General features: G+C 41.1%; 2 protein-coding genes across 4 annotated transcripts; one reads left to right on the top strand and one right to left on the bottom strand.

Moving 5' to 3' along the window:
- Positions 1-268: 268 nt before the first annotated feature.
- IDI1 (isopentenyl-diphosphate delta isomerase 1) lies at positions 269-6,830 on the top strand. 3 transcript variants are annotated; one of them, XM_085050321.1, is made up of 5 exons: positions 269-413; positions 1,481-1,644; positions 2,628-2,720; positions 3,991-4,121; positions 4,682-6,830. In XM_085050321.1, exons 1-5 carry the CDS (start codon positions 319-321, stop codon positions 4,997-4,999), a joined length of 801 nt encoding a protein of 266 aa, XP_084906447.1. In that variant the 5' UTR covers positions 269-318; the 3' UTR covers positions 5,000-6,830. The 3 variants fall into 3 exon arrangements, with proteins under 3 accessions (XP_084906447.1, XP_084906448.1, XP_084906449.1); XM_085050322.1 differs by having other exon boundaries at positions 273-413; positions 1,484-1,644; XM_085050323.1 differs by lacking the exon at positions 269-413 and adding an exon at positions 521-544 and having other exon boundaries at positions 1,484-1,644.
- A 1,290-nt stretch (positions 6,831-8,120) lies between these two features.
- On the bottom strand, positions 8,121-18,994 carry GTPBP4 (GTP binding protein 4). The gene is made up of 17 exons (XM_085050319.1): positions 18,855-18,994; positions 18,036-18,206; positions 16,774-16,877; positions 16,560-16,696; positions 15,865-15,965; positions 15,397-15,489; positions 14,692-14,883; positions 14,542-14,607; positions 13,736-13,825; positions 13,217-13,327; positions 12,892-12,969; positions 12,732-12,783; positions 12,060-12,160; positions 10,989-11,186; positions 10,051-10,116; positions 8,807-8,941; positions 8,121-8,318 (listed from the first exon to the last, which is right to left on the bottom strand). Exons 1-17 carry the CDS (start codon positions 18,900-18,902, stop codon positions 8,166-8,168), a joined length of 1,896 nt encoding a protein of 631 aa, XP_084906445.1. The 5' UTR covers positions 18,903-18,994; the 3' UTR covers positions 8,121-8,165.
- Positions 18,995-21,921: the final 2,927 nt, after the last annotated feature.

The raw sequence follows: 21,921 nt of genomic DNA, 5'->3' as shown, positions 1-21,921 counted from the left end.
CCGGTTGCCATGAGAGGCTCAAGGCTTCTCCCTGCTCAGCGATCCCAACCAAGCTGCGGATCCTCTCCCGGGGCCGGCTGTGGGCGCCGCCGCACGCCCCGCCCACCGCGCTACGCCGCTCCTATTGGCCAGCTCTCTTCCGCTGCCTGTTCCTATTGGCCAGCTCCGCTCTCTGGCTGTGTCGCGATTGGCCGCGAGCGCCACCTCCCCCACCTGTCACTGCTGGCCCCGCCCTCCACGCCGCAGTGGGGCGATCGGGCGATGCGGTGACGTCAGCGGCGGGCGGCTGCGCCATTGGCGGGCGGGGCGTGACGAGCGATGTGGCGCGCGCTGCGCCGGGCCGGGAGCGCGGCCCCTTGGTGCGGGCCGGGCGTGAGGGGAGAGCGGCGGGAGCCGGGCGCTCGGACGGCCAGGTGAGCGGGAGCGGCGCTGCCCGGCGGGCTCGGGGGCTCCGGGGCCCGGGGCGGTCATCCTTCCGCTCAGCCCTGCTGACGCGCAGCTGGAGCGCTGTGCCCAGTTCTGGACGCCGCAGTACCGGAGAGAGGTGGAGCTCCCGGAGCGGGTTCAGCGGAGGGCAACGAAGGGGATGAAGGGACTGGAGTCTCTCTTGCAAGGAAAGGCTGAGGGAGCTGAGGGTCTGTTCAGCCTCGAGAAGAGATAGCTGAGAGGGGACATGGTTAATATCTATAAATACCTGCGGGAGGGTGCCGAGAGGATGCTCCTCATTGCTGAGCAATAGGACAAGAGACAGCGGGCAGCAACTGACGCACAGGGATTTGCACCTGAACTGAGGAAGGACTGCTTTACTGTGCAGGTGGCCGTGCGCTGGAACAGGTTGCCCGGAGCTGGCACGGAGTGTTCTTCACTGGCGATAGTTCAGAACCATCGGGATGCAATCCTGTGCCCTGTGCTCTGGGATGACCCAGGCTGAGCAGGGAGAGTCACCAGTGACTCTCTCTGCCCCTTCCAGCCTGACCATCCTGGCATTCTCCGGGCTGCCCGGAGCACGCCCAGTCAGCAGAGGCTCGGGGCAGGGGAGGTGCTGCTTTGGAGGTGCCTTGGGTTGAAGCCCTGTTGCTGAGCCTTTAAAGTCGTGTGGAGAGGAGAAATCCTCCTGCACAGGATGCCCGGCCTTATAAATGTAGCCAGTTAGTGTGCACAGCATGCACAGGTGGTGGGGTGAGGCGAGGTGAAGTTAGGAATTGGAATTCCTGCCACTGGCAGCCCTTAAAAATGTTAGGCGCAGCCTGGCTGTTCTGCAGCAGCTGCTGCAAGGCCTTCCTGAGAAATAGAAATGTTTCAAGCACCTGCCTAGAGTTGCTATGTGATTTGTGTTGTGGATAGGAAATTTCAGGAATCCAAAAGCAGTTGGTGCACAATTTACACCACGTCAGAAAAGCCATTTGATTATTTCTCACACTCTGCCCAGAGCCTTATGGATGTTGTTTTTAGTGAATGACTCTTCATTGTCTGTCTTCAGCAGAACGTGTGCTACCATCACCATGCCTGAAGTAAACACAGATCACCTGGATGAGCAGCAGGTGCAGCTCCTGGCAGAGATGTGCATCCTTATCGATGAAAATGACAATAAGATTGGAGCAGATACAAAGAAAAACTGTCATTTGAATGAGAACATTGATAAAGGTACGGTTTGCTTATCTTCTAATTGAACCATTAAGTTGATTAAATATTTTCAGAAGCACAGTCATGATTAAATTAAATCCCTAATCTCAGGTGAGTGTTGGATCAAACCAGAACAAGTACTTCCCCACAGCTCCCTCCTCCCCAGCTTAAAATATTTAATGTTAAAATTCTGCAATATGGAGGAACAGTCAGTTGGAGGCAGTTGCAAAGGAGAGAAATGTGTTATTTCACATACAAGCTTGATAAATATTTTTAATTGCATTTTGAAGGTAAAATAGTATTTTTTCCTATTATTGATACCTGATTCTGTGTAGCTTTTGTGAAGAATGCCACTTGCTCTTTGCAGAGTTCTTTTCAAGTAGAAGAGGCTTTCATTTTAAAGTAGCTCACCCAAAGTTCTACTTCAAACACTGCTGATAGAAAAGGGTTTAACTGATTGTGGATTTATTTGTGGCTGGTCAGATTCATCAGTCTCTCATAGTAGTGTGTGACCTCTTTTTATGTACTTGGGGAAGGCATCTTTCTGAGCAGTGAGGAATAACAGACTTAAAAGGTGAAGAAAACAGCAATTAAACTGTTCTTAATTGAGCTATTTTCCTTGTACTTCTGCAATTCTTGAAGGGTCTTGAAATTCATACAGTTTTTAAGGAATTTCTGAGTGATCTCTTTTTGATTGTAAATTTATGGATACCAAGCTGTCCTTGGAAGCTTGCCCAAATGTGCATATTCAGAATGGTGAAGTGACTGAGTTTAGAGCTCTTCTGTTGCATTTTTGTTCTAAGCACTTTTCTAATTCCATTTTTTGCATAAGCTGACATAGAAACCTGAATAATAGCTCTTGAGTTATTTATCAAATCCTTGGTTTTTAACATGTATTAATTTTTAATTGGATTACCCAAAAATGAGGCCATTCTAAGCCCTTAAACTGTTTTCATACGTTTTTTTTCTCTTCTGTTAAATATATATTTTTTTTTTATTTGTAGGTTTACTGCACCGAGCTTTCAGTGTTTTCTTATTTAATACAGAAAATAAACTGTTGCTGCAGCAGAGGTCAAATGCAAAAATTACATTTCCAGGTTAGTACTGAAACACTGTATTTATATAAATGTTTTATTTAGACGAATATTTTAAAAAAATATGAAATATGTCAATCCAATCCTGCACTGTAACTCATTCTGAGTTTTTAGAATTTACTGCTTTGGAGAGGAGATACTTCTAATACTTTTGAGAGTTCAAGATATCTTGTGGGTGAAGTAGGATAATGGGATCACTAGTGTATTGTAACTTTTGGAAGATGATTGTTCCCTGACGTGTTTGATCCTGTTCATGCGAGGATCAAGAGGGTGTGGTGTTTACTCCCTCTGCTGCAAGACACATTTATTGGAGTTGAAGAAATGGCTCTGGTGGCTGTGGAGCGTGTCCCATTCCTCTGGTAAAAGCTGATGTGCAGCAGAGCCCTGGTGCTTGGGAAATCTGCAGACATTTGTCTGTGTTGTCTTAACAAACTCTTCTTTACCTATGCAAGAAGTGAGACTGTGTGGCCAAAGTCTGCAGTGCGTGACTTTTGAACACTCTTGAACTATTGCTTTCAAATGCAAATAGAGAGGCATGAAAATAAGGAGGGGAATGAAATAGAAATAGCTTACATGAGACATGCTGGAGGGAGCATGAAGTTGTCTATTGCAGAATTTTCAAGGGAAAACAGAACTAAGTGTTTCCAGCTTGAGGCAGGAAGTCCTTTTCCTTCCAAAGGAATCTTTACTTTGGAGATTGTTTTTAATTTTTTCCTTCACTGCGAACCAGTCAAAATGCTCAAGTGTGGTTTGTAGGTATTCTAGCTATTTTGGATGCTTTTGAGCTCAACTTTTACAAAAGGTTGAAACAGAGTATGGACAGGTTGTCCTTTAAACCCAGGTATAAATTTTGTATTTAATTCTACTTCCTGACAGCTGGTCTTGAAGCTCTGGGAATATTTTCAATATCCTGTTACATATAAACTCCCAAAAGTAGATTTAATTAGCATTTGAGAGATAAACAAGGTCTTTAAAGAATAGCTCTCTAAGTAGATGTCTTGGGGATCAGAGTGCCTGTCCTCATATGTATCAAATGCTATCCTGCAAAGTAGTGCTTGGCAGAGGCAAATCCCAGTGCAAAATATGTGAAGAAAAACAGGTGCAAATATCCTCCTTCTGTGACCCTTCACTGCAAAAGAGAAACAAAGCTGTGATGTATTGAATAACTAGCCTTTGTCTCTGGGGGATTTTGGTGTTGTGGGTTTGTTTTTGTTGTTTTCTTTCCCCAAGTCTTTCTATGTGTCAAAAATGGACTGATGCAAACTTCTTGCAGATTGTTTTACCAACACTTGTTGCAGTCATCCTCTAAGCCATCCACTAGAACTGGAAGAAAATGATGCCATTGGTGTTCGGAGAGCAGCACAGAGACGACTGAAAGCCGAGTTGGGAATTCCCATGGAGCAGGTAAAGGAAGGAGAGAGAAACAGGAATTCTTGCCAGCTTTCGCCAGTTTACAGACCAACTGTGTCTGGCAGACAGAGTCAGCCTCAAACCTAAAAATGAACTTATCTTTGGAGATGCAGAGAACTGAATCAGCTTCCAGGAATCCTTGGAGGGCAGGGTTACACATGGTCTGTTAGTATGTGGTTCAGACCTTGGCTTCAAGTAGTTGTCAAGTCTTTTCCTTGGGAGGTGAGAGGTAGGTCCAAGTGTTTGTGTTCACCACTGCTCAGTGAGTGTGCAGTAAAGTCTGGTAAACATTATTTAAAACATACCATATAGGAGAAATACACTTGAAGTATTACAGGGTGAGTCTGGCTAGAGAAATGCTGTGCAATTCATGCCATCACAGCACTTTAAATTTTTTTTCCTAATAATTCTTTGTGAAAAAGAACATTGCAGTTGGACACTTGGGAAAAAATAATTTCTAAGGAAGAGGATGATAGCTGATAAATTGTACTGCAATACCCAGCAGGGCAATTCTCCTGGTCTGGCACCAGTTTTGACAAGTGTTTTGGTTGCAGGTAACCCCAGAAGAAATCTCCTATCTGACACGAATTCACTACAAGGCCAAGTCTGATGGGATCTGGGGAGAACACGAGATAGACTATATCTTATTTGTGCAGAAGGATGTGACACTGAATCCCGACCCCAACGAGATCAAAAGCTACTGCTATGTGACACAGAAAGAACTGAAACAGCTCTTGGACAAAGCTGCCAAGAACGAAGTCAAGATCACTCCATGGTTCAAGCTGATAGCAGAGACCTTCCTTTTTAAGTGGTGGGATAACTTGAATAACTTGAACAAATTTGTTGAGCATGAAAAAATACACCGAATGTGAATAGCTGGGATAAAAGGTGCTGAAGGCTAGCAACAATGTGTTGTCTCATTAACACTGAAAAATCATGACTTAAATGCAGAAAATTGGTCCACATGGAGTATGTTTAATTTATGCAGATGTTGTTATAGCCAATGTTTTTCATTCTGTCTTTGTCACCTCCTCTTCCCCCTCATCCTTGGTTCTCTTCAGGGAGTTAAGCTTGATCTCATATAAAATGGGTAACCCCTGAACTTGACCACACCTTAAATTGTGATTACACATGACTGGGCTCTGCAGTGATGTTGAGAAGACCAGTTGCCAGGAGAAAAAAAACATTTCAAAGTAATCAGGATAATTTTTAATTGCAGAAAGCAAATCTCTTCAGCTACTGTACTCTATAATTAACCAAACCCATAAAAGCTTAAGTAATTGGATTGTCTGTGTGGAGTGGGTTTGACTTTGAAGTGCTGACATATTTGTTAAAGCTGTAGATAATAAACAGTTTTTGGGGTTTTTTAATCCACCAGGGTTTTCTGCTTAGCTGATGGCTGAGTACTGGACATCCCTTAAATTTAAAAAAAGGGTTAATTACATCAAATGTAAATGGGCCCTAATGCTAATAGTCTGTCTTTGGAGACAGGATATGCACTAAATGTCTCTTCTCCATTTTCCAGAAAACAAAGGCATCTTGATACAAGGGCTTTTTTTTCCTGTAATGATGCCTGATGGGTTTTTTGTCCTTTTTCATTATACTTTTATACCCTTCTATGTATACTCTTTGCCCTTTCCCATTCCTGTACTTTTCATTCCCTATATCTTAGCCCACATGTTTATAACCCTTGTACTCTAGCCTTGTTCAGAATTCTTTGGAGAAGACAAAACAATCTCCACAATCTCAAGAACATGAGGCACCAACCTTGAAAGAGCCCCATCCCTGGGACATGTTTTTGTAAACTAAGTTGTAACCTTTTTAGGTGGAGGTAATTTGAATAAGGGGGCAATTACTTCATTTGTTAGGTTTCTTACTGGGGAATTTTAGATAGGTATGCTAATTGGTGAGGTCCATAAAATTATACACTTGTTGTACCTGGGGACTCTTTTGGTCGTGGTGCACCTGGGATCCTATTAAACCAAGGTAATACCCTTTTCCCTATACTGCGGTGTCTGTGTCTCAGTTTTTACCAGCATTTTAGGCATCAGTAATAGTCATTCGCAGACAACTCAAACCCACTGACCCCAGAAATCAAGACTTACAATCTGTGGGCTTACACTGGTTAATCAGAAATTGTACCAGAGTGCCAGAGCTAATCCTTTTTGATCTTGCAGTCAATTGTTAGTAACATGGAAGGCTTTTTCAGTAAGACAAATACTTAAGGGTGCTTTGATTTTAATTATAGATTTGGGGTTTTTTTCCCCAAAAAAGCTTACTTGTGATTTCTTCTGTTAGCACACTACCCAAACTAAACTGTGTAAGTTAACTTTTCCCAGACGTGTCTTGATGAAATGTTTGTCATACCACCTTTCATTGCAAGTAAAACATGGTTGTAACAAATCTGTGGCTGGGTTTGGGGTAAAGTTAACTTTTTCTGGTCATCAGGGTTTCTCTTTCTCATCCCAGTTGTGACTGCAGCACCTCCAGTGGTTCAACACTTAGGTTGTAGAGCCAAGTTTGTTGTGTGTTTGCCAGAACTGATGTACTGTCTTAAAGCAAATACTGGGTGAGGGAACAGTGATGTGATGTAGCAGCTCTCTTGAATTCAGTGCAATCTTCTATGTTACCCAGCTGTAAGTAATGGAGTAGTTCTCAAATACTTTTTAAATCTAACTTTATAATTAAAACACCTTACCTAAATCCTTGGACTGTTTTCTTTTCAGACGTGAAATCACCTGGAGAATAATCTCTGTCATTGCCACACTGTAAGCACCACCCGTGCCCATTAGACACCACTGAAGCAGCATGATATGGGCAGGGCAGCAGGGCACAGATCTACTGCAAAAAAGTTCTGTTTTTCTAGTTCAGCTTGCAGCAAAAGCATACCCTGAAGTAGAAACACTGTGCATAAGGAAGCTGGAAGAACAAGTTTTGCTTAACAGTTCCTCAAAGTCCCTTAAAAGTTTCTCTTGATACTGGTCTTTACAGCATTACAATATGCTTTAGTTCTCAATTTATTACACAAAGTAGATGAGAGAAACAATACAGATTTACACATGATGAAAAAAAGCTGACATCTGAACAGTTACTGGTTGTATTTAAAAAAGTAGTAATTTAAGGGCTCTTCCCCCTTATTGTTTTGCAGTGTGTGTGTTTTTAACATGGATTTTAGGTGTACTGTTCAAGCAACGCATTTATAATGCATCAGTTTAAAAACCTCTAGGTAACCATTGATCAAGCAGGGATGAAAAGGAAGTATTTCACATCTAACAATATATTTTGCCTTGAGCAAATAGAGAATTTTGTCTATTAGCTTCTGAAGAAGCTAATAGAGCTTCTTCAAGCCAAGCATGACAGTAGCATGTACTTGGGACAAAATTTCAGTCTGATCCTCATCCTCTACATATCTGAAATATTCAAGGTTGTAAGGTGTAACCTTCCCTGCCCATGCTTTTTTAGGTTATTACAGATGGCAGGTCAGTACTAGAACTGCAGTTTCTCCTCCAGTCACCCTTTATCTTAGTGAAGTGGCAGCATTTCTCCTGTGCTTCAGTGCACAAATACAAACTTTGTGCAGTCTTTGTTGGTCTCCCATTACTTCCCCACCCAATTCAGCATTCACCAGCAACATAAACTCTTTACAAAGAATTACTTGCATGCAGCAACCCAAACCTTACTGGACCTGGGCATTTTTAATTAATGGTAGTTTAACAAAGTGTTCACATTTCCAGATTTAACCTCATTTTAAATTAGTTTTGCATAGAAATATAAGTGCTTTAATGATGCATGGAAGTCAGGAATAAGAACATGGAAGAAAATACTATTTATGTCTGTTTATAAATGATTTCTGCCACTGGTATTGAGAAATTTCTCACAGTACTGCTTGGAACTGCAACATCAAAGTATTGAAACACTGATGTATCTTTAGCTACAAAGACAAACCGCACACTAAACACCAAGTATTATCAAAAAGGATGACAAGACTAGAAATTAGTTTTTATGAACTTAGTTTTTAATTTTGATTCAGAAGAGTGCTTATCTTCTCTGTGTTTTACCAGATTTTCTCTTTCCAGCCAGCAGATGTTTGGGCTTCAAGTTGAATATGTGCCTGTCTGCCTCTCCTTTCCTGCCCAGGCGATTCATTTTCTTTTGAGCTTTCTTTGCCATGATCTTGACCTTCTTCACCATCTATTTAAAAACAAATAAACATGCAGAGTAACTTCCTCAGTAACTCAGGTAACAAGCTTTACCTTTAAAAAAACCCTAAGATGGATGATTTTGTCAAGGACATTAACACCAACTCCAGAGCAGTATCACTACAAGTGGCACTAACTCTCCTTAGGAAAACTTTTTCCAGTACACTAACATGGGATTGTGCTATCCCTGGAATTCCTCACTTCCTAAAAGTGGAACTCCACACTTTGCAGAATTCTTCCTTCAGACTTGCATTTAGAGACACAAATTAAAATGTCCTTCCTTGGCCTGTATTATTACATATTATTTGAATAAAGGAAGTATAGAAGTATAGAGTTCAAATGAAAAGATGATGAAGCTGCGGAGAGACCAAACATGAACTCTGGACAAACTTAACCTCTGAAGTTTCCCAGGAGCTGGTCTAGTACAATCATGCTGGTTTAGCTGCCACACATGCAGGTAAATACGTGTAAATAACAAACCTTTTCATCCCGAAGGCCAGACACATCCCGGGGTGTGCGAGAGCAGCTGCGACTGCGCGACACCGACTTGGGCGTTTCAGATTCATCCCGCTTGCGTTTCCGTGTGGTACTGCGGGACCTTCTCACATAATGAGCCTGAAATTGAAAACATCATTGAACCATTAAAACAACTCATTTCTAATCAGAGTAACAGGAAAAACAGGAAGTGGATTGCTGTGATAAATTCTATTGGTTATTCCACAGTAACGTAGAGACCTTGACAGCTGTTGGTCACTGCCTCTCTGTCTGACAGGAACACTCAAATTTCAGTGAATATTAGCTTTTTCCCTCCAGAATTACTAACTCTGGTTTTCTATTTTTCTATTTTTTTTTTTTTTGTGAGTAGACTCACAAGTAATCAATAAAAAGACAAATTAATGGATAGTAACACTGAGGTAATTTTGCAACAGCAAAAAAGCAATGAAGAAACCTACCCTGATTAGTGTCCTGTGCACAGGGCAAAGCCCTAAAGAATTTCAGACATGAAGACTTATCATGTTATAGCGCAAGTGTTAAATTCCTTCTCACTGAGATCGCTCCTACATCAACATGGCATGGCAGCTCTGAGAACCACAAATGCTTCAGGTGTGTAGTGTTGACAGTCCTTGTTTCCTAACTCCTTGTTTAGCTACAGAATTAGAGGTCTCAAGACCCAGGGAGTTCTAATACTGCTGGATGTGCTGTACAAAATGGAATTTTTTTTCATTTCTGTTAAAATGAAATGCCTCCTGAAGGCCAATCTCTGTTTAAAATACTTTAGCTTCCCTACATTTAAAGATGCCAACTGCCTTCAAAAACTTCAATTACAGCCCATGGAATTAATGAGCTGTAAAAAGACAAGCCTGATCTATCGTTATTTACTATTTCTGATATAGTAGAGCCTCATCTAACAAAGCAGACTTGAAAATTAAGAAGTATGTTTAGCCAAGCCTGTTCTTGAATCCTACACAAATCCCAAGAAAGCAGTGCACATATACATATATATGATTCTTGATAAATATTAGTTTATTTTTTCAGCTTACCCAATGTGTTTTGATCACATTGCTAAAAATATTCCAGTGCCAACTGCCCCATCTGCGATTCCTATTTCATCGTTAATAGATCCCACCTCTCTCTCGTGCCAACTATAATAAGCATTTCAACTCTGCTCAAAGAAATTTAAATCTCTTTTAGATAAATATTGTGTTTAATTAGAAAATACTTACATCATCTTTATCAGTCATGTCAAGTCCAAGATCAGTCATTTCTTTCTCTAGCACCTTCCGCTGGACCTGTAAAAACACAGTTAAAACATGGTTCTTTCAAAAAAGAATGGTTCCACCTTATTTTTTGTCTCAATACACCACCACAAGTTCATTACATTCACTATATATTTTTAGCTTTATCACATCCACAACCAGATAACTGAAGCCCTACGTTCACAATTAATTTTTTGCAACTTAATTCTCTTCACCCATAAATTCTGCTTCACAGGACTGCAATTGCCCAGCATTTCCAAAAGATCATATAAATAGTTTGCCTTTTTGTGAGGAAGCTGACAAGGAGAGGTACTTTGGTCAAAAATGTTTCCTTTCCTCCCAAAAGGCACACAATTTAGAGAAGGTAAGAGATCCTGGGGGCAACAGCAGCTGGATTCATTTTATCAAAATGTCTAGTAATCAGGATACTATTTTGCAATTGTCCTGGACTGGTCAGAAAAGACTCTGCCGTCAGAAAGACTAATACCTGGCTTCCAAAAGAGAAACATGACCTTTTCCCAAACCCATAAAAAACTTTATATGATTGTCATTTTAAGTAATTATCTAATTATTATAATTATTTGAATTTAAAGCAAACAAACAACAATAATATACAATGAAACAACCCACTTAAACAAACTAAATCATATTATAAACCTTTTCTGCAATATATATGGAATTTTACACAAGATGCACTTGGGACAGTCAGGGCTACTATCCCTCACTTGGTGTGGCCCCCACAGCTAAGCAGTGACCAGAACTCCTGGGAGAAGAGAAAGAAGCAAGCAGTGAGAGGGCCAAGTATGAGAAAAAGTTACCAGTTCCACTACCTGATAATGTTACATGCTTTCAATATGTTGTTACACATCAGCAAGATTCTGTTACAGATCATGTTCTATACTCACCTTCTTAGCTGTTCGAGGCATCCTTGGACCATGAATATCTTTTTCCTTTGACTGCAGGATTTTCAGTTTCTTCTTTTCTCGGATCTTTCTTGCCAATTGTCGGATTTCCATCATTTCTTCATCTTCACTTTCTAATTCACTGTCATATTCTCCAGCAGCTTCTCTCAGCTCTTCCTCTTTCTCCAATTCTTCCAATTTCTTAATTTTGAAGAGATAAACCGGAGATCAGATCCTTGACTTACAATCCTCAACATTACATTTCTGCATGGTCCTGGGCCATGACAGCATTTAGGCCCTTCGAAGAAGGAACTACATTCCCTGATAACAATCCTCCACACCTAATCACAGTTGGTGATACCAATCACTGTGAACCTATGGAAACACCATTGTGCAGACTAACTTCATCACTCTACATTATCACTTGGCTAAATTTGTGTGGCTGCCCAAAGCTGCCCAGTGTGTGACAGCAGCTGTACTGTCCTGTGAGCTGTGCTTGCCATGCCGTTTCTGGAAACAGACTCTGAAAAACCCTTCTATTTTGACATTCAGCATGAGTCCAGAACACCTGAAATTCAGAGGAACCCAAATGCATAACTAGCAGGCTCCGTGGGCTGCACTCATCTCTGCTCCTTAACAACCAGCAGGAAATCCAAACAGTGATTGTTATTAAATAAAAATGTTACGATTTGAGCATTCAGTCCATTTGCACCAGCAGAAGTAAATTTGATGGATGAATTTTGTATTATTAAAAATACATAAAGTTTGATAGCTACATTCCTGTAGCTGTAGTCAAAGAATGAAGAAATACAACTTCTAGTGCAAACCTCACATTTTAGAATGGAACAAATAAGATCGCCACCATTCTGACAAGGTGAAGCAATTTTCCATTCTTCTGAAATTCTGTCCTTAATCATTCTAAAATATTATCTTTTCCCACGGCAAGCGCAGACAATGTAAAAAAGAACAGGTTCTCATGATTCATTGTTCTTAGTCTACATATAGTAACAGATATTAAACAAGTAAGAGATAAAGAGGAAAGAAAAGTGGAAAGCAAAAAATGGAAAAACTCACTCTCATTATATCTGGATCAATGTAGTCAAGTATATTATGGCCTTCCCATATCTCTGGTATCTTATCATATTTCTCAGATGAATTCATTAAGTCCCAGTATTCTTAAAAATATAAAAAAACACAATAGAAAGACAAAAATTAATTTCAAAGAATGTTCCATGACAAAAATCAACACCCAGAACACAGACACCAAAGAAGTGCCATATCCCCAAGAATTTGGCAGCCCCTCTGCCATATTTACAAATATTTCTGATCTCCATCCCACTGCCAAAGATTGTTCACCAATGGCATGACCCAAGATACACTAGGCTACAAATATCCAGCTGAAACACAATACACGTGCAGTCTCTCTCATACTGATACTTTCTTAACAAAGAGAGCATCAAAAATTAATGAAGTACTACAATAGAGAATGGGAAGAAAAAAACTACTTGAATCATCAGAACAGTCATTTTATGTCTGTGACATAAATGGGAAACAACTGAGTGACATCACAAAACACATCAGTAAAGAACACCAGCTCTGGAACAGGAGGATAGTATGGAATGAAATGGTGCCACTGGAATTTAGTTGAAAGGAGTCAGGTTTAGATATTCCCCCTTAAGGCTGAAATAGCCACACTTTACTGCTCAGGAATAGTAATAATACTACCAATTCTTATCTCATACTTACTCTGCAGATCCAAAATATAATCATCTCCCATTTCAAGTTCAATATCTCTCTCCTGCAAAGACACACATGGGTTTAGATACCATCTGATTTAGAAACTACAGACTAATATAGCAAATTTGAAATTCATCTCCTGATTTCCTGATTTAGAGATGCCACTTACCAATTTCCTCTTGGGAGTGTCTACTTCCATGCGTTTCTTACGTGCTACTACTCCCTCAGGTATAAAAGGCAGTCGCTCCTGGAATTAATCCACCCCAATAAAAAAGGGAAAAGAAGTTCACATCAATTTTTTTTACACTGCTATAAATCACCAGCTGCACTGTAATATATTTTTGAAGAATACAAAATGCCAAGCTCCCACTAGGAAAGGCACTTACAGATAATTCATTAGAATATTTCACCACATGAATCTGTTCCCAGATTAACAATAAGAGTACTTAAGAAATACTGGGAAATACATTAAATAATGTAAACATGTAGCTTACCTTGTTATCTCTTTTGGTTGGCATGGCCAAGTGTAATCTATTCAATACTTCATTCACTTTGTTTCCTTTCATTTTAGTATCAACACGATAGGCCAACAGTCTGTCACAGGCCTGAAAGTGCACACAGCAATGCAAGGTGAGGAACAGAGCCTTTTAGATACAGCAAATGACACTGCATGCATTCAACCCTAAACATCTAGCTTCACATCTTATTCTCTTATTGTTTTATACTGCTAACTCTCTAGAAAGCATTGAATTATTTTATATAAAAAGTATTATAGGAAAATGCATATGCACATACATCAGATACATATTTTTAACACGACTCAGAAAAAAATCACAATTTAGAAAAAAAAATTATGACATTATTTTCCATTTTCACCCAGGCTCACTGAGATGCAACAAGAAAAACATTTTTAAAGGTACTCACTACGGTGCAGTTTAACTGAGATTAAATTCATACAAATGAGGCAAAATGTTAGCTGTTCATTTGGGAGGAAACTAAGAGAAGGCACCTACCTCTGTTTTAACTTGGATTACACCTTCTTCAGTTAGAGTACTTGTCTCGATTACAGAAAATCCTTCTGCTTCAAAAGCTTCAAATATTTTCTAAAATTGAAAAATTATCCCAAACAATGACATCCTGTGCATTTACTAATATACCAATACATTAGGAACAGAAATCTTAATCCAGTATCAATACATGCAATGTGTTACTATTTTATTAGAAGGTGTTTCTAAAAAGGTGACAGAAAGTTTACAACCACAGATCTATTTAAACTCTTTCTTATTTTATAAGCAAAGAACTATTTAATAACTATAAATAGTTATATATAATAACTATATAAATAACTATAAGCAAACGACCTATAAAGAGAGTGAGAGAAAAACAAATTCTGTGTGCTTTAACCTGCAGATACAAAAGAATTAGGCCTGCAGGACCTTCTACTGCAACTGTTCAGCACCTGTCAGTGTAGTGCTCACTGTCTCTGAACTGTCATTGAACTGATGAGTGAGTAAGGCTACTGGCTAACTTCCAATTACAGCAGTAATCGAAAGTTCTCACAGCATCAGAGATTTCTGAAACCATTAAGAACCTGCCTTTTCTTTGGCATTTACAATATTCAGTCAAGGAAGTACATGAGACAGTACTAAAGAAAGATGGGGTCAAGACCTGCAAAGCTAATTTCCACTGCACCATTAGAGAAGTTCAATTAAGAAATGATCACGTAGAAGTTTTTGCCCAGTACAAATTATAACCATCCAAACAGACACAGTATTTTTGTAAACATCAGAAGACAAAGAGGTGAGAGAAGTATCCTAACCTGACTCTCTTCAGGAAGCTCTGAAATCCTCTTCACATCGCATTTGTTTGCAACGATTATAAGTGGCTGATAAAAAGGAAAAAAAAATTCCTAATTCAAGTTATCATGTTAAAACCCCTGGGTTTTATTAATAATGTGAACCAAACTCACCTTGTTAGCAAACAATGGCTTAATATTTCTGAAGAGCTCCACCTGCTCCTCCAGGCTATGCCCACACTGCTCAGACACATCCATCACGTAGAGCACAGCAGCACGCAGATGTGCCAGGGCAGTGATAGCCTGCATCTCAATGGTGTTCCTGTCCTCCAGGGGGTGATCCAAAATACCAGGAGTGTCTACTACCTAAAATAAATGTCATTAAGTTAGGTGTTACTGATCAGCTATTGTAGGACATGTGCTTGATTGTTCATCAATATTGTCTTTTTTAAGAAAGTGATGATTTTTCCTTTCAGTCACAAATAGGACTGTGAGCTCTGCGAAACTGAGAATGTGAAAGTAAAGACAGGGGAGAAGAATGAGGTTTCAGCATAATCAACACTCCAAGTATTGCAGAGGCAGGGAAAATGCTGCCCTAACCTGGACCAGAATTGGAAACTAATAAAAAGTGATCTGGCTTTAGTCAATAATTCCATTTCCCATCTTCCCTCCTATCGAGAACAGACCCATCCATGCATGCACATTTTTAGAACAGGTTTTGACTGGTGCCCTCATTTGGCACACTGTACCTTGCACAGCAGCTGTCAGCCACAGCATGTCTCATCAAGACACAAAAATGCAACTCCCTTTGCAAAATAGCAAATCAGACTATAACCAGCTCACTCTTTCAAGAAAATGTAAAATAGCAACAGTTCTTACCTGCCAACGCAGATACTTATAATCCATATGTCCCACAAAGAGAGATTTCGTGGTAAAGGCATAAGGCTGCACTTCTACATCTGCTCTTGTAACCTTGAAACAAGATTTAGTCACACATTTTTACTTAAAATTTCCTGAAGTTGCAAGAAGTATATAATTATAATACACTTCCTTTGCTACAGATGAAAAAAAAAGTGCTAAAAAATGGTTATTCTAGCTTCTCTGCAAGCATTTGTCTATCAGAAAATATGCTAATGTGATGCTATTTTGAAAAATATAAGGATTTTTAGGAGTGAAATCTATCATAATTTTCCATTTATTCCTCCACGAATTTCATTCAATCTCTCCTCACACATTTGAACTTACTACTGCTCATATCAGACACTGCCACAATGATATCAAGTTGTTACTTAAGTTACTTTAATTAAATGTATCTCAGTATTATCTTTGGAAAAAACACTCACATACCTTATTTATAAAGCTGGATTTCCCAACATTTGGGTAGCCACACAGCAAAAGAGTTCGTGTATTGGGGTCAATGGTTGGCAAACGAGACAAATGTTGTCGCACTGAAATGTTAAAAAGATTTTTTAAATATCTGCAATCAGTTTTACTGAGATGGAATAAAAATACATATGCTGAACAGATTACACAAAAAATTAGTAACATTTCTGATACCATAGGATCATTTATCAAAGTGTGCAATAGTTTGCAGACTCCACAAATATCTGCATACAACAAAAATAAAATTTCATAAATATTTAAAAAATGAAGACCACTGTCTTATAGCTAGAATGACTCCACCAAATTAGGCAACATAACTTGAAGGAATAACTCTGAAGTACAGAGTAATGTTTGCAAAATCTTTACTAACATTTTTCACATGCATGTTAGTGAAAAAAAAGTAAGTAAAAGCATAGCTGTGACTTTTAAGCAAAGAAAAAAGTTTTGCAAGTGTTAGGACTAGCATAAAATTCAAAGACCATTCAAACAGAAAACTATTTGGTTGAAAAATAAACTCCAAGTATTTGAAGATTTTAAAACTATTTCTGTGTTTCCTGGATCTGTAACCTGTACTAAACACATTCTTCTAATTGTTACTAAACGTAATAAACTTTATATCCAATTCACATACCCTTTTTTAGCCCATATGTAACACCAACCTTGCTCCAAATACTCCAGGCTCTGTTTCTGTCTCTTGATGATGGTGCACATGCGCCCCAGGGCCGCCCGTTTGAGCTGCTTGCAGCGGTACAGAGAATCTCCGTACTTCATCAGCCGCACATAGTCCTTGGCAACACTGCGGGCACAGCAAAGCAGAATTCAGCCAACAATCCACCAGGCATGAACAACACCAAAGAAATCAATGTCCCTTACTTGTCAATCAGATTCTTGGCAATATTGATCTGTCCCAAAGCCAACTTGTAGTGGTCTTTGTCATACAGAACATTCATCAGATCTGCGTAAAAAGGATGAATATCCTAAAACAAAAGCACAAAAATTAGATTAAGTCTTGTATTTTCTTTCGTTATGGTAACTATTTCTTGGACACTATACAAGTCCTTTTTTTTTTCTCCAATACAGCAACACAAATGACATTAAAAGCCAAGCAGTTTTCATTACTATCTTATGTAAGAAAGATAATCTGCTTGGTCATTAATTGCACGAATCTTAATTGCTCTGAATTTCTTCTGCGAATACATCTTTGAATTCTTCATGTGGAATATCCATTTGATCTTTTGCTTTCTAAAATACTTCATATTACAATTTTAAAGTCTTTTTTTTCGAGTAAAAAAACTGCAAGAAGCCAACAGAAATTGTCTCTAAAAGGAAATTTGTATTAAAGCAGAAACACAGCAATACTATTAATTCCCTTTTTTTCCTGAGTGCAGCATTAAATTCTATTCAAGACTGCATAAAAAGGGTTTTTTAATGCCCTCATCTTTACAAGGAAGTGGCATCTCTGGTACAAATCTTTTAAACAGAGTATTTCAGCTAGTTAGGTATTTATCTGAAGAAATTTCATCATGTGATGTTAAAAAAAGCCCTGAAGATATTTCTGGGAATTCTGAAGCAACACTCACTGGATATGAAATTATAAAGAAAAACAATTTAACAGGTCAACAATTTCAGCATGAGCAGAAAACTGCCCATAAAAACATCCCACTGGACACATGGATCTAGTTGCAGTTGTTGGAAGTTAATACTATGTTTCCAATGCAACACTTTATGGGGCTGAGGACAACATTTTTATTGCCAAAGTAACTCCTGAAGATGGAACGCAATGTGATATATTATGGTATTTCCTGCTTCCTGGATGTATTTTCTAGGGAAGACTAACCACAAGTAAAACTTCCATATGCACAGCCAAAGAAAAAATTAGCTGGCACAACATAATTTAAAAACCTTGCATTTTGTCTTCATTCAACAGTAACTTCTGGCAAACATATTTGATCAGCTAAAAGCTTGAAAAACTCAACCTTTAATGACCACCCATGGGCACAGTTTAGACTTCTCCTCTTAGTAAGAACATACTACTTTTGCAGTACAGGTTTTGCCCACAACTACTCACAGTAAAACCTACTGGAAATCGGCTAAATTGTCTACACAGTGAAATCAGCAAATGGGAAAACACTTACATCTAATTTCGGGAAATCTGTTAAGATCTGAGTCAGCCTGTCATGGTAATTTTGCTGAGTATATTTGACTTTTCTCATATAAAAATGTCGAATCCGATGGATCTGATAATGTTTATGAATGACAGTCGGGGTCTTCCGCTGAGTCTTTGACAATGTCAAATCTATGAAGTCCTGCAATCGAGAAAACGTGATTAATGACACAAAACGTCATGTTCTTGTAAAGAAAACGATTTTATTTTGGTGGAGGAGCAGCTGACGAGGTGATTTGATGCCCAGTTTGACACGTAGGCTTTAGGACAGGCAGTAATAAGCACTAATAAGTAATAAAGTCTGCACATTCCCCGTCCAGTTTCTATTTCGAGTCCGAGCCCTGCGGGGAGCTCCCCTCACCGTGCTTCATTCAAAACCCCTTCCTCGGACTGCAAAAGGATTTACCTTGAAGGAACACACTGCGATTAGGTTCGGTACGAGTCAGGTTTGGAAAACAAGAGGGATTTTCGTGGGGACCACCCTGACACCCCCGCAGGGAGAAGCGCGGCCTCGGGATCCCTGCTCAGGATCGCCTCTGACAGGACTCCCCCGACACTGCACATGGTACGGGCCGCCGGGCCCAGCAGCACCAGCCCAGGACGAGTCCACGGCTCCCGCGGGAGGGGGAGGAGGCGAAGGCCGGCACCACGCCGGCACCGCGGACGGGGCAGGAGGGCAGCGCGGTCCTCGGAAACCGCCGGGCGGGAGGGACGGGAGGGGCGGCCCGGTGCGGAGGGTGCTGAGGGCCGGGGCAGGGGCCGGGGCAGGAACGAGGGAGCGCGGCCGTACCTTGGCAGACGGAACCACCGTGATCTTCTTGAAGTTGTAGAGCGCCATGGCCACCGCCACCGCCGCGCCACGCGCCGGAAAGGGAACGGGGCCGGAGCTCTCGCGAGATCTCCGCGCGTCCGGCCCGGGAGGGCGCGAGACTGAGGGGAGAGGGAGGGGAAGGGAGAGAGGGGAGGAGGAGGGAGAGACGGAGGGACGGGGAGAGGGAGAGAGGGAGGGAAACAGGGGCTTGGGGTTAAGTCTGGCTCTTGCCAGAGAAACACTTGACCGCCAGCAGGAGTGGAACAATGGCTCCTCGATGCGATGATTCAGGGCAGACATGGCTTGTGCCCCGTAGGGCCGAGGAGGTGAAGTACATCCTGACACTGCTGGATGTGCTGTGGGCTGAGTTCCATGAGCAGAGAATAAGGAAGGGGGAAGGGACTCCAAAAGCCTTACCGAGGCCAAGGGGCCCCTGGCTGTCCTCGTCCCCGTGCTGTCACTTGTGGCAGTCAGCATTGGGGTCCAGGAGAGGCACCCGTCGGGTGGGTCTGCAGGAGCAGCTCTCTGGGTCACCCGTGGGATACCTGCAAGAATCACAGGATCAGTTGGGTTGGAAAAGACCTCTGAGGTCATCGAGTCCAAACCACCACCGTGTCAACTAAATGGCACTTTGCCACATCCTTAAATCTTCCCTTAAACATTTCTAGGGACAGTGATTCCACCACCTCTCTGGGCAGCCTGTCCCAATGTCTGATGATCCTTTCTCTGAAGAAATTCATCCTAATGTCCAGTCTAAACTTCCCCTGGCGCAGATAGATTGAGACTATGTCCTTTTGTCCTAATGCTGGTTGCCTGGGAGAAGAGGCCAAGCCCCACCTGGATACACCCTCCTTTCAGTGAGTTGTAGAGAGCCATAAGGTACCCCCTGAGCCTCCTGTTCTCTAGGCTAAATACCCTCAGCTCCCTCACCTGTTCCTCAAAAAACTTGTGTTTTGGACCCCCTTCTCTGGACACAATTCAGCACCTCAGTGTCTTTATTGAAAAACGTAATGTCTTGGAGAATGTCTTGAAAGATATATGGAATGTTTAGAGGAAAGATCAAAGTTGTGAAGAGCAAGGGGATTAATAAGGCAAAGCACAAGTGAATTCTGGAGCAGTTTATGAACCTGGCTGTAGCCTGTGCTCTGGGGTTTTTTGTGCATCTTCAGCAAACATGAGATCCAGAGATCTAAGATACCTGAATGCAGGCACATCCTGCAGTCTGCATGTCTATCCCTGTTTTCCACTTGACAGTATTAGTAAGCTGGCATGCACATCAGTTTTAATAAAGTATAAATTACTTGATACACTTTGGGAGGCAAATTAGATTAAAAATTAGAAATTCCCTTGGCTTCCACCCTGGTTGGATTTTTTTTCTCCACACAAAACATGACATTTTCCGCTTGAGAGAATTTAGTTATGTATTAATCTGTCATTGCACATTTTTGTACAGTACTAGAAATTTAAATGCTTAACTCCTTTTACATTTCCTTTATTTCACTGCGCTCCTGGTTTTGCTGAAATGCTCCAAACAGCTGTCAAATGCAGTGGAAATTTGTAAGGTATTTGAAAAGTAAGAATTCATTTTATCAGCCAGACAGTAGTTAATCCTTTCCAGCAATTAACTTCAGTAATGACTGTGTGAGCACTATTCAATCACAAACATGCTGTTAGAGCCATTTCTGTCTCCAGTCTCACGGTGGGGCTGCAGCTGCCCTGTTCTGAAGGGACGTGCAGCTTCCTAAACATTTTGATATGACTGCTTCAGTCTGCCTTCTTGAAGGGTTCTTGAGCAGTGAGATTTGACTTCACACTATGTTTATATTGTATTTTGCCTGAAAATGCATCATTTTATAGAGTAGAAGGAGCTTTTCTCGAAGTATATCCCCACATTCCCCCAGTTTCTGGAAAGATCCCTCCAGGAGGTGGCCTGGGATACTCAGACTGCCCAATAGCTAATGGGACTAGCAGCCCCAGCCCTCCCCAGTCCATGACCCTTTTAGGTTTGAGCCCTCAAGTCCCATGTGCCCATTGCAGGTACTCCAAACTCACATGCAGACACGCCCTGTGCACCCCCTCATGAAACTGATCCTTGGCACCTGGATTATCCAGGAGCAGGCCCTGCGGCATTGCTCTCACGCTGCCTGTACATTACTACTTTCTTGGACAGTTTTCAAGAGAACAAGTTCCAGGACAAAATTTGGGCACTGTTCTAGGTATTGTGTCCACTTATTTCAGAAGTCAGGAGAAGACCAAGTCAAGTTATGTATCTTTTGGTCCAGAAAATTCTTTATCCCAGCTGGTTGTCTACACTCAGACATTCTCATTCATATTTATGATAAATTTCTGGCATGTAACACTTATTCTCCATTTCATGTTTAAAACACCATTCTAGTAGACTGTAATTCATATCAATTTGAAGTTGAATGACACAGAATTTTTCTTGTACATTGTACGAGGGTAACTAATGGCACCAGCAAGACTCAGACCATGTGCTGAGCCAATCAATCAGGGAGGAACTTGGTAAAACAGGCACAAGAATGGACAAGGCCCAGGGGGCCACCCATGCATTCATCTGTGAGAAATGCTTCTGCAGGGCACATGCAAGAATTGGTATTATGACTGGATGTGGCATTACAGAATCACAGAATCAATTATGTTGGAAAAGACCTCTGAGACCATCGAGTTCAACCTGTGACTGAACATCACCCTGGCAACCAGACCATGGCGCTGAGTGCGACGTCTAGTCTTCCCTTAAACACCCCCAGGGACAGTGACTCCACCACCTCTCTGGGCAGCCCATTCCAATGTCTAATCACCCATTTTGCAAAGAAATTCCTCCTAATGTCCAACCTGAACCTCTACAGGCACAGCTTGTGGCCATGCCCTCTCATCTTGTCGCTGCTTGCCTGGGAGGAGACTAACCTGGCTACAGCCTCCTTTCAGGGAGTTGTAGAGTGAGAAGGTCACCCTGAGCCTCCTTTTGTCAAGGCTAAACACCCCCAGCTCCCTCAGCTGTTCCTCATGTGACTTCAGACCCTTCCCC

This window comes from Lichenostomus cassidix, chromosome 2 (genome assembly GCF_008360975.1).
Source record: "Lichenostomus cassidix isolate B80296 chromosome 2, HeHo_3.0, whole genome shotgun sequence".
Lineage (NCBI taxonomy): Eukaryota > Metazoa > Chordata > Aves > Passeriformes > Meliphagidae > Lichenostomus > Lichenostomus cassidix.
The sequence above is the reverse complement of the archived record's forward strand: the minus strand, read 5'-3'. Positions and strand labels throughout refer to the sequence as shown.